Source organism: Macrosteles quadrilineatus, unplaced genomic scaffold, assembly GCF_028750875.1.
Source record: "Macrosteles quadrilineatus isolate MER2022 unplaced genomic scaffold, UCM_ALF_1.0 Scaffold_2__2_contigs__length_208266976, whole genome shotgun sequence".
NCBI classification, from domain to species: domain Eukaryota; kingdom Metazoa; phylum Arthropoda; class Insecta; order Hemiptera; family Cicadellidae; genus Macrosteles; species Macrosteles quadrilineatus.
The window spans coordinates 13986079-13999032 of NW_026542595.1; the positions used below are offsets into that span (position 1 = coordinate 13986079).

Consider the following 12954-nt stretch of genomic DNA (forward strand, 5'->3'; position numbering starts at 1 on the left):
TTGCTTATTATATTCTCTCTTTCCTCAGTAATTAGTAGGAGAAGATAAGAAATGTCTGAATCTAATATTTGATAGAGCAAACAAATTATTTAATTTTCTGATAATATTTATTGTTTGTAACAAAGCCACTCGTAAATTCGTTTGTTCATTATAGGGGGTGATATTCTATACATTCTATGAACTAGCCAACCAAATAGAACTACTTACAAAGAATGCACAAAAATCGTTATACATAGATACTATAATTACCAATAACAATAGAAATGGCTTTTATTCCAGTGTTTGTATCCGAGTGTTAACGTACTTTATTAACTGAATCTAAAACATATAGCAAGTTTGTTGTGATTGTATGGTAAAAAAATCCTTAATGTAAATCCCTAATTTTGTTTCCATGAATTTTCCTCGAATAATCTACGATAATGTAATGAGGGGTTCAAATGTTAATGTGCCTACAAATAATGGTGTTGTATGGCATTACATTTCGGGCTAACTAGTTTTTTTCTGGATTGACACCACATCTAGATGGAACCCTTTGTTTTCTAAATAATGAACTAACAAATAGGTAAGATACATCGATGGGTAAGACTTTTTGTTTCAGTGACTAACCAGATACTGAAGAATACTGCCGCTCTCTAGCAGCCTCCCTCCAAGTTTTTCTTCTGCATTTGTTTTTCCTAATTTCACTATCTCTCTTTTTTAGCACATCTCCATTCTCCTGAAACATAACATCCTTATTTTATTCTTCTTTGAAACGTATACACTACAAAGCCGACCCCTTTACTAATGTTTACACAACATGGGACGTATTAAAGTTTATATCTAGGTGAAGCATTTGGCTTCCTAAATGTATTACTATGCAGCTGTAATTACGGTTCTACAGCATTACACTATTCTAAACAAATGACAATACTGTGACGACAGTGGCTAGAACATAAACACATCAACCTTTCATTATTGTCAATGGCTTCAGTGAGTTTAATTTGTTTTAAAATACACCATAAGTCTGTCAATAATTAACTAAAATGGTCGTGTTACCTAACAAGAACACATCGTGAACTATTTTATTCATGTCTGGGAATATGTCCTCTAGTTTAAACTTGTAGGTAACTGTATTCTTTATTTTGTTTGCTTTCTTGGTGTCATAAAAATAAGTTTACAATCACAGGACATTTTCCTTTGTTCATACTATTAGCAGACATTTTTATTAAAGATTTTTAACTCAATATTTTTTGCTGAACTCATTTTACTTTGCCGCCTTCCAGTGTTCCAACCACACAATACAAAACGGTGTACTCGTGCTGTTTACTTACAAACGTGCTTTTTTAAGGCACGTAATACGTGTGCGCTTGAAAATAAGTTGGTAACATTTAGATACTACGACTACGATCAGCTGGTGCAGCGTTTCACAGCCTTCGAGCATTGGTACTACGACTTTTACCTGTTAGTTGTTTCGTGTTAACGTTCTAGGGTGGAGCGCGGTAATTTGCTTATTTGGGAGTGGAATAAAAAAATTATGAACATGTAGAAACTTAATTTTATATTTCACTTACATTGAACAGTAATGGAATTTACAAATTATTTTGTTTTAAATATTATATCTGGCAAATGTTGACCTTCCCGATCCACACACTGCTGCATACGTTTTCTGAAGTTCTCATGCACTTTTTCAAGCATGTCGACTGGTATTCTGGCAATCTCAGCAGCAATATTGTTCCTTAGGTCTTCCAGGGTTTTGGGACGGTTGCAATACACCTTGGACTTCAGGTAACCCCAAAGGAAAAAATCGCATGGAGCTAAGTCTGGTGAGCGTGCCGGCCAGTTCAGATCACCATTGCGAGAGATGAGCCGTTCAGGAAACATTTGCCTCAAAAGATCAATGGTAACTCTCGCTGTATGTGCAGTGGCACCATCTTGTTGAAACCATGTATCCTCTAATTGCATTGCCTCAAGTGCTGGATGGAAAAAATCCTGCAGCATAGTTAGGTAACGTTCGGCATTCACAGTTGCCGGAAAAAAGTAAGGGCCAATGATGCCTACTCGTGATAAGGCGCACCACACAGTGACGCGGTCCGAATGCAGAGGTCTCTGATGAACTTCTCTGGGGTTTGTGTCACTCCAGTACCGCATGTTTTGCTTGTTTACACACCCACTGAGATGAAAATGTGCCTCATCAGAAAAGAACACAATTGCGTCACGAGGTATGGTTGCAAGCATGTCTTCACAAGATGTTCGTCGTGTCAAATAATCCCGTGCTGACAATTGTTGGACCACACACATTTTATATGGGTGGAAATGCAGTTCACTATGGAGAATCCGGTGGAGAGAACGCCTTGAAATGCCAAGAGCAAGTGCTTGCTTCCGAGCAGAGCGTTTCGGAGATTGCAATACTGCTGCTCTAACTCGTTCGATATTTTGTGGTGTTGTAACACTCCTCGCAGGTCCTCTTCGTACAGATGACACATTCCCTGCTGTCCTGAATGCATTCACCCAATTCACAACTGATTGCCGTCCAGGAACACGTCCGCGTGGGGAAACAGCGAAACGCAAACGGAAAGCACGTTGCACTGCAATTATCGAGTAGTTATTTGAAAAATTTGCTTCAACACAAAATGAACGCTCCTCACGTGTCCACTACATGATGGCAACTCAAAATGAGCTGAAGACAAACTTCCGGTCAGTCACAACAATCATCGCCCACTTCCGCCTCTTTTTGACTAACAGTGCTGCCAACCACCTGCAACTCAAAATAGCAATTTCCCGCGCTCCACCCTGTATTTTCGTTCAACGATAGATAGCCTAACCTAAAAGGTGTTATTTAGTGTTTGAAAGACTAATTATTTACATGCTTTATAGTAACTATAGGAATTCAATGTGGTACGCGAGCGCAATTTGCCTTTGCTGCACCCGATAAACTTTCCACACTCGCCTGCAGCTCATGCGTGAAAATGGTTTTCATGGGCTGCACTACTTACAAAAATAACTATTTCGTTTTTTCATAAATGGTTTTCTAAAATTAAAACATATTTCAATACATTGTATTTTCACACACTAAACAGCTTTCACAAGCCATGATACAATTAAAAAAAGATTTAAATGATTTAATATTATATTTTAATTTAATATAAAATGATAGCTCCCACTCTAGATTAAGCCTTTAATGGATTATACAGAAATTTCACCCTTATTGCTTTTTGTTGCATAAAAAAAGCTGATTTCTACGTAGTAGTTAAAACTGCTCAAAGTTGTTACGAATTCATGAAACTTATAGAGGTGCTATTTATATGCTGATATTTTGAATGTTTGACAATTAATACAGTAACCAATTTCACTGTTAAACTGCTACCCTGGACGTTGAGGTTGAGGTCGAGTGAGGCCAACGAATGGAACCAATCATTGACTCAACACTCTCCTGCAGATAGAAACATTGCTTATGCATTTACACTACCTGTTTATCTGCTTTATCAATGAATGGATATTGGACTATTATTTTTGATACATGTTTGCTGAAGAAAATATTAGTTACCACTGTATTAGTTTTTAGACAAGTAAAATTTTGTAATTGTCTTGAATTATAATTATTACTTAATTATAACGAAGTTTTCTTGTGCAGTTATTAACTATTTAAGGCTGAACACGTAGCAGGTTTTATTTAGAACCATTTTTTGCAGACTGTGTGAGTAGAAAAATATTAAAAATTTTCTTGGAATCGCTATAATTAATTTAATTAAAGCTCACGTTTATAACTTTGTCAATAATAAATTTCGGCAATTTTGTAATTCAATTAAACTTATGGTTATGATGCACAAACATAGAGTTTAGTTTTTAAAATTAAAATAAAGCTAAAAGACGCACATAAACCCTTTTTGTGTTCACGTTTTTATGAACTTACATTTAATGCAATATAAAAGAAAATAAAGCATTACTATTTTACAAAGAATCGAGCAATAATTGATCGGTTTTAAACTATTTGGTTAATTAAGTATTTTCTGGATTCCCAAAGTAATTTTACTCCCAGTACAATGTTTCTTACAAATAAAACCCGCTCAAAGGAAGCTGAATGAATTCTTTTCCAAGCTAAAAGGAGATAACGATAACGTTTGGTTTCCACAAGACATTAGCATTTAAATAACCTACGTAGATTTACCAAAAACAATCGGCAATAAAGAATAGCTACAACATCCTTTAGGAACTTTGTTTTAAAAACATATTGATACATGCTCTTGTACGTGTTATCCGTAGCTTGAATAAACTCTTTGCCAATTTGTTAATATTTTTACCATAGATTCTGTGCGAATAACACGTTAGAGATGACTTCAAGGCGGTAGGTAAAATCAGGGCTTACACCATGATTTTAGTAATGATACAGATTAAAATGATTTTTGATGCAACCTATAGTCATTGAAAGTATCATAAGCTACTGACAGAGATTTTAAGACGATGTTCCGTAAAAGCTGATGCGATTGAAAGTGGGTTTAATTGGAGTAGTAATTAGTAAAATTGGCTACCTCAGCAGGTCAAGTAATTGGAGCGTCATGTGCCAGGCCTCTTGTATCCTCTCAGAGGGTCTTGTGATACTAATTCTGACCTTCCATGCACAAGTAATGCACTTCATCTTACTAGAGAAATAGAAAACAAATGTCCCAGCACTGTTGTAGAAACGTTTGTTTTGTAAATGTAATAATATTCTTAAATAGTATTTTGATATATTATAAGGACATTCACATTAACATTCACTCAAGGCATTTAAATAACAACTTTCAAATAATAACTTTCAAATAATATCAGCACATGGAAATGCCCTGAATAGTTCTTCCCTAGACCTCATGTATCACTGATAAAAGAGAACAGTTTGGCAATATGTTACTACTATCTGTCGATAGATTAGTATGCAAATATTCTCGAAACGGCACCAATAAGTTTTATTTGACAATGTAAAAATATTTGGATTAGGCTATACAGTAACTAATTACGACATAGGCCTACGTTATTTTTCGCAAAATAAAATACCCTCACTGCAGCAAACCTGCAGACAAAGCGACATAGGTTTGCTGCTACAGGGAGGTTAGTGAAGTATGTTTTTAGTAAAATACTAGTAGGTTTAGTATAAAATAAATACATTTGCCAAGTTTAATCAAAACATTTTCATAAACTAGAAAACTAGGACATTTTACAATATTGTCCATAAAAATAACACGGGAATTTTAAATTTGCAATTTTTGAAATTTTCCCCGTAAACAATAACTCTACAAAAACACTTTGGTATACTAAACTATTTTGTGTAGCTCTTAAAAATGGTCTAGAGTAGAGAAAACCCAATTTTTACCCCATAAAACCCTGTTCCCAGCATGTATAGCAATCATGTATGATCATGCTGGTTTTCGAACTCATTCAAGTTTATCACCAAATTTCATCAAAATCGGACAAACATTACTCAAGTTACCGCGTTTACGGACGTCTATATAAATAAAGTTGAACGAATAGTGTTTTGGCCTCTAGGAACACCAAAATGAAAAAGTATATCGGTCCAGGCTCCAGGTCTCACCGTGCCACCTATGGTAATAGCTCCTTATAGGGAAGTTCGCTAAAAATGTATTTAATATAACTTACGGAAAATAAATTTTTTTATTAAAATCTAAATTAAATTTAATGGTTACTTAGGAAATCAAACAGTAGTTTATAAAAACCTTATAGGCCAATAATTATAAAGAGCTTTGTTATGGCAACTGTATTATAGACAGTGTATTCACTCCATCTGTCCAAATGAAGAAAATTTGATAATGCAAGATGATAATCTCTCGTATGTGTTATGATGGTGGAAGGTCTAACCGACAGTATGTTCGGATGTTCAATCTTTGTTTCGTTGTGTAGAAAATCTGTCTCTTTAATCATATCCAATACAAAATAAATGGGGACATTTCTAAGAAGGAAAGCCTAACACATGAAAACTATTAATGTTATAAATGTATAGAGTGTGTTACCATTATTTGCACTAAATTTATGTTTGAAATTGAAAAAAAAATATTGTAAAACACTTGAACAAAGAGAATGTTAAATCGTGTTTAGGTATGGGTAGGAAATACATGAGTTCCTACGCATATTCATGACGTATATACATTATGCAGCTCGCTATACCTCAGCGCGAGGGTGATTGCAGCGCCTAACTCTACTTCTATCAATCTCTTGCATTCATCTCTTCTCATCAACCATCGCTAGGTTGCAAGACTTCCTACGCATATTCATGACATATATACATTATGCTGCTCGCTACCCCAGCAAGGTGGTGATTGCAGCGCCTAGCTCTACCTCTACCCATCTACTTCAACTAATCTCTTACATTCATCTCTTCTCATCAACCATCGATAGGTTGCAAGACTTCCTACGCATATCCATGACATATATACATTATGCTGCTCGCTACCCCAGCGAGGTGGTGATTGCAGCGCCTAGCTCTATCTGTACCCATCTACTTCAACCAATCTGTTGCATTCAACTCTTCTCATCAACCATCGCTAGGTTGCATGTCGTCCTACGCATATTCATTACATATATACATTATGCTGTTCGCTACCCCAGCGTGGCAGTGATTGCAGCGCCTAGCTCTATCTGTACCCATCTACTTCAACCAATCTGTTGCATTCAACTCTTCTCATCAACCATCGCTAGGTTGCATGTCGTCCTACGCATATTCATTACATATATACATTATGCTGTTCGCTACCCCAGCGAGGTGGTGATTGCAGCGCCTAGCTCTATCTGTACCCATCTACTTCAACCAATCTGTTGCATTCAACTCTTCTCATCAACCATCGCTAGGTTGCAAGACTTCATACGCATATTCATGACATATACATTATGCTGTTCGCTACCCCAGCGAGGTGGTGATTGCAGCGCCTAGCTCTATCTGTACCCATCTACTTAAACCAATCTGTTGCATTCAACTCTTCTCATCAACCATCGCTAGGTTGCAAGACTTCATACGCATATTCATGACATATACATTATGCTGTTCGCTACCCCAGCGAGGTGGTGATTAGCTCCCCGCTAGTTACCTGACTTAGCCAGACATTTTCCCTACTTAATTTCTACATATTAACTAACTATGATAACTTATCCCAAACATCGAAGAGAAGTCCTGGATTTTACGGAGAGGTTTCCTGTGTAGAAGCCGGTTGTCGGAGAAGGAGGACAAGACTAGGAAAGGTGGGGATAGAGCATTGATGCAGTCGCGGCAGGCAACGAGATGAACATGCAGCCCGGCTTCGCGAACTGCACACACTATAAAAAATATAGCGTGCCGCTATGCGTCACAACCACCCCCCTTACGACGAAAGAAAAGAAAAGAACAGAACAGTTTTTTTGAAGGTTGGTGAAAGGGTTTGGTTTGGTGTGTTTTTCTTTTTTTTTTTTTTTTGTGGGGAAGTTTGTCGTTCGGTTTTCTTCCGGATGTGGAAGGTTCTGACCAGCCTGGCTGTAATAGGCACCTCGGACCACCGGACTTTCCCGAACCAACCACGGCAGAGAGCGGGATCCACCCCCCCTGCGAAAAGAGGAAGGCATTGTGGGGACGACAGTTTGTTTCCCTAACCTGGCAAAAATTGGAATTGAATTGCTTTCTGTTGTGAAATAAAAGGGACGGACAACTGCACGCACAAAAGATTTTTTTTTTTTTTTTTTTTTTTTAAATTAGGTTTTCTTCTTAAGGCATTGCTGGTGCACTGTGGGGGAATTTGAGATCAGCTGGTGTGTCTTCTGGTGATGCAGGTCTTGAGAGGTGCTGATGGTATGGGCTAAGTGTTGAGGCAGCAGGCTGAGTGTAGGCAAAGAGATGTTGTGTGCTGATGACTCATGCGGACAAGGCCGGAGCATCGCAGGCTGCGCCCAAGGTGTGTTGGCTGATGACTCATGCGGACAAGGCCGGAGCATCGCTGGCTGCGCCCAAGGTGTGCTGGCTGATGACTCATGCGGACAAGGCCGGAGCATCGCTGACTGATGATGGGGGATGTAGAAGGTAAATGTCTCTTGTGGTCCAAAACAGATGTGCACGATATTTCATGATTGATTGGTATGCGGGAAAATTGTAGAGTTGTTAATTGAGTTTTGCTTTTTCATTTGATTTATTTATTATGTTTTGGTTGCTTTGATTGTGCAGTTGTCTGGTTTCTATTAAATACTGCTGGGGGAAATGAATATTTAATCAGATCGCAGATGATCATAAAAAAAAAACTTGTTCAAGGTGACTGTCGTTGTGGAAATGAAGAAGGGTTGGTCGCAAGGTGGAGGTCCGATCACTGACGGGTTGGCTCGGACTCAAAAGGTGAACCATGGGTTCGTTGGGGCCGAGCTACTCAAAACCAGACTGATGGAACTCGCGGATACCGTTTTGGGGTCTGTGAGTTGAAGGGGTTTGGAAGGATAGTAAACTGTTCTTGTTGAATTTTTTCTTTTTTTTTTTCTTTCGCATGCAGAAAATTACGCATGCAGAATAGGTGCGTGCACTAAATTGCGCGTGCAGAACATTGCGCGTCGGTAAGCGCTAGAAAAAGGTGGGGATTGGTATTCTTGGGATTCTGGAGGTTGTTTCCTTATCAAGTATTTCCCTTGAGAGGCAAGGTTTCCGGTTCATTTGTTTTTTGTGTAAAAATAAAAGTACTGAATTTCTTAACTAAACTGGTAACTATTTTTCCCTAAATCTAACTACCTCTACCTTAGTGGCTAATTAAGCTAAGAAGTATGAAAAGAAAATAAGGGAGGTAAAGGAAAGAATAGAAAGAGAGTTTGTCTCTAAACACTCGACTAGCTAGATCGCCACAGAAGGTGCCATCACTGAGCCCTTTCCTACGGGGGTAGAATTAAGCAAAATAAAAAATAAAATTAAATCTCCCGTGGAAAGTAATCACAAAAAGGTGATTCAATCAAAAAAAATTCTTTACTGAGCTCAGTGAGGGTGCGAGAGACGAAGAGGGAGGGGTGAAAGATTTGGCCGACAACGCACGGAGGAAGACGTGTAGGGCAGCCCATCCTAAGGAAGGATACCCCGAGACTCACTTTCCCCCGGGCGTTGGCGGGGACAGCGACAGATTGAGAAGACTTAACCTAATATCACCTTAGCAGAGTGTTCTGATCTGGGTAAAGAGATTGATCTTGTTTTTTTTTCCTAAAATTGTGGCTGAAAAAATCGTTTTAGATGTGACACATGTGCGTTCCTAACCAATTTTCCGGTTGAGGGATTGATCAAACGTGCTGTGACGGGAGAAGAGAAAGCTTCAATTACACATGGTTTGGACCAGACAGGGAGTAATTTCTGATTGATGGCGTCGGCGGCCCTACTGAGGTGGTGTTCTCTGAACATTACCCAGTCGCCTATGTTGTAAGGGTTGGGTAATCTGTCCAGATCATATTTTTGTTGCCTGAGCTGCCTAGCCTTTGTGAGGTTCTCGACGGCTCTTCTCCACTCTTCATTGGAAGATTGTGGGGAAGCCTGATCGTCGATTAGCCTGTCCATATTCCAATGGAGTTCTAAGGGGTGTGAAATATTTCTTCCGAGGAACAAACGAGCTGGGGAAATTTTGGTGGAGTCATGCCGTGCGGAATTAAATGCCATCTGAAACCAATGTAGCTCCTGATCCCATCGTTTCTGGTGTTCGTGGTGAAAAATTCTGATCGCGATCTTTATCTGCTTGTTTACTCTTTCGGCGTGGGAAGGGTTGGGGTAATAGGGACTGGTGTAGATGTGTTGAATGCCTAGTCCCATGCAAAGGTTTTTGACTGTTACTGACTTGAAGGAGGAGACGTTGTCGGAAACTAGAAATTTTGGAGGACCAAAGATTGAGAAAACTTGCTTGGTTAGCACTGATGCGGTGGTTTCGGCCTTGGTATTCCTGACAGGGATCATGAGGCAAAACTTGGAAAAGGAATCAACTACGGTTAGGATGTACTGGTTTCGATTGAGAGAGAGTGGGAGAGGGCCAATATGGTCGATGAATATTTTCTCCCACGGTTGAGTTACTATTTCAGAAGAGAGTTTCCCCACCTTTGTGTTTGGTGCCTGTTTGCACCTTTGGCATTTGACACAAGCTCGAACTTTATCAGCGATGAAGGTTTTGAGGTCTGGTGCCCAGAAAAAGGGTTCGATGCGGGCAAGGGTCTTGCTGATGCCTAAATGGGCTGAAGTGGGAGACTCGTGGTAGTAGGCAAACAAAAGGTCGAAAAGTTTCCGGGGAACGACTACTCTGGCCTTGGTTTGATTTGGGAGCCGGTAAAGAAGGGTATGGTTTTCTACGGAGTAATTTGGGGGCTTGTTGGCTGACCTAATGATTTTCCTGAGGTCGGGATCATCGATTTGATGGCTGCTGATATCCTTGAAAACCTCAGGTAGGGAAAAAAGAGATAAAACAGGCGGTTGTTCAATGGGAGGAGTTGTTTCTGTTGGCTCGGTGTTCTCGAAAAGCCGGGAGAGACAATCTGCGATCACGTTGTCTTTTCCTCGAATGTGATAGATTTTGAATTTGAAGGAGTTGATGAAGGAGATCCAGCGTGCAATTTTGCCAATTTGACGAGGGTGGTTTAGAAGCCAAGTGAGGGCTGAGCAGTCCGAGTGAAGCTCGAACTCTCGGTGTTCCAGATACTGATGATACTTTTGCAAGGCGAAAACTATTGCAAGACATTCAAGTTGAAGCGTGGAGTAGTTGAGTTCATGTTTATTGAGAGCGCGGGATGCATAGGAAACTGGGAACAACTGATCACCATGAGGTTGGAGAAGGACAGCTCCGATTGAGGAACCGGAGGCATCGGTGTGCACGACGAATTGTTTACTGAAATCGGGCATACGGAGAATAGTGGAGGAGACCAAAGCCTTCTTTAAGGTTTCAAACGCTGTGACCTGGTCGGGACCGAAAATGAAGGGGACTCCCTTTTTCTTTAGGTGATTTAATGGTATGGTAATTGTGGCATAGTCCTTTATGAAACGGGCATAAAATGCTGTCATTCCAAGGAAGCGGGACAACTGCTTGATGTTTTTGGGGGTAGGGAATTCATCTATGGGACGTGTCCTATCAGGATGGATTGAAATGGTGTGATTTGAGAAGACATGACCAAGAAACTGAACTCTGTTTGACGCGACCGTAATTTTTTCCGGATTGACAGTGAGTCCTGAGTCGCGGAGACGTTGAATTACCGATTTGACCTTTTCGATGTGATCTTCAAAGGTTGTGTCGCTGTAAACGCACAAGTCATCAAAAAAATTGTAAATGTAATTGAATTTTATGTCGCCGAAAATTTTGTCGATCAAAGAGGTAAGAACCATACTATTTATTATTATTATTATTATTTGTTGTCATGAGAGCCGAAGCCCCCTGACTGCTTACCCGGTACCTATCCTTCAGGACATACCCGGGCCCCATGATGTAGGCCGAAGCTTACGCATCAACCTTTAGCACATCATGGGCGGATGACTTAAGGTCATCAGGCTCGCCGGCTGCCGAAGCAGACCCTTCGGAAAGAGGGTTGCCCCTCAATCCTAACCAGGGATTCCGGCTGCTTGTTTAAGCGTCACTCCACCTGGGTTCCACTAGGTCGGAACCTAGAGGTCCATAGTAGAGCGCCCCGACGCATTTAGTGCAAGCAACACTCGGGACCTATCTCATCCCTGACAGGCAGAACCCGCCATCAATAGCCAGGAGGAAGGGGACCATCAGCACGCTGACGGGGGGAACCCCAACCTCCCATTTACACCGCTGCCCGATCGAGGCCTGACCCATTGCTGGGAACCAGAGATATCCAGAGCGATAGATCCCCAGATACCCCTGGCGGGCTCGGACCCAGCACCCGATCTACTTCGTTTGCCCGTCAGACCCAACATCACTGCCAGGCCATCAGGGTTTCCCAAAAGGAGGCAGGTATAGAAGTGGGACCCACCCGGATGAACCTATCCACCAGAGGTGGCGACACCCTTGACTCAATTGAGGTTCCGGGAAGAACCCCCCACACTCAAGATAACCATACCGTCCGTGCTCAGAGACAGGGATAGGTTTGCATAAGTACCTACAAACCGTTGCCCTCACACTGCGGAAAGTTACGTTGCCCTTGAGTGTCCCCGTGAGCTGCGGGTACTTGCCCGTTTTCACCTCCAGGAAAGGTTACTTCCAAAGTCGAGGATTTGCCCACTGAATGCTGGTCGCACACCACAAGCAGGCCGAAGCCCAAAGTACCACAGACACAGGTAGGTTAGAGATTATGATGTACTTCCATCTCTCCTAGAGCTAAACACCCCTCCATCCTGGATAAAGGAATGTCACTGGGACCCGATGCCCAGTCGACCATGTCTGTGGCCAACTTGAAATGCCGATACCAACACGGAGCATTTACCTCCCCTCTGGGGGCTAGGTATTTCACCTCCCAGGACGAGGCTACTTCCAAAGTCGAGGATATGCCTCACAAAATGTCAGTCGAACACAACAGGTAGGACTCAGTCACAACCACAGTTACAGGTAGTTGAGGAGAGGCGGAATTAACGGCGTCACTGAGAGCTAAACACCCCCCCACCCTGAATGGAGGGAATGTCACTGGAGGCTCCCCCTAAGGGGCTGGCGCTTACCAGTCGTCCATAACTGTGGTCTACCTGAAGTGCCGGGTCTGACACCGGGCAGTTACCTCCCCTCTGGGAGAGCTAGGGTCCGCGTGGTCGCCCAGGCCACGAACCCACGCAAGCGTGAGCCCCCTGCGGTTGTAAGAACCATACTACCTGACGCGAGTCCAAAAGGGAGGAAATTGAACTCATATTGAGCCCAAGGAACAACAAAAGACGTGAATTGCTTGGACTCCTCGGCCAGGGGAATTTGGTTGTATGCCGAGTTCAAATCAAGGAGTGTGAACCAACGAGCTTGGCCTAAATGCTGAAAGGCGCTTTCTATGGTGGGCATTGGCGTGGCGTCAAGTTCCAAAATGGAATTCAAATTT

The 12954-nt window shown here is 41.4% G+C and overlaps 1 protein-coding gene across 1 annotated transcript in view; it reads right to left on the bottom strand.

Moving 5' to 3' along the window:
- The window catches only part of LOC128983951 (uncharacterized), a 412009-nt gene that overhangs the window by 270192 nt on the left and 128863 nt on the right, over window positions 1–12954 (bottom strand). Inside the window, exon 27 of the mRNA XM_054403229.1 lies at window positions 607–715. Coding sequence (XP_054259204.1) covers window positions 607–715 — 109 coding nt within the window. The remainder of the gene's footprint in view (window positions 1–606; window positions 716–12954) is intronic.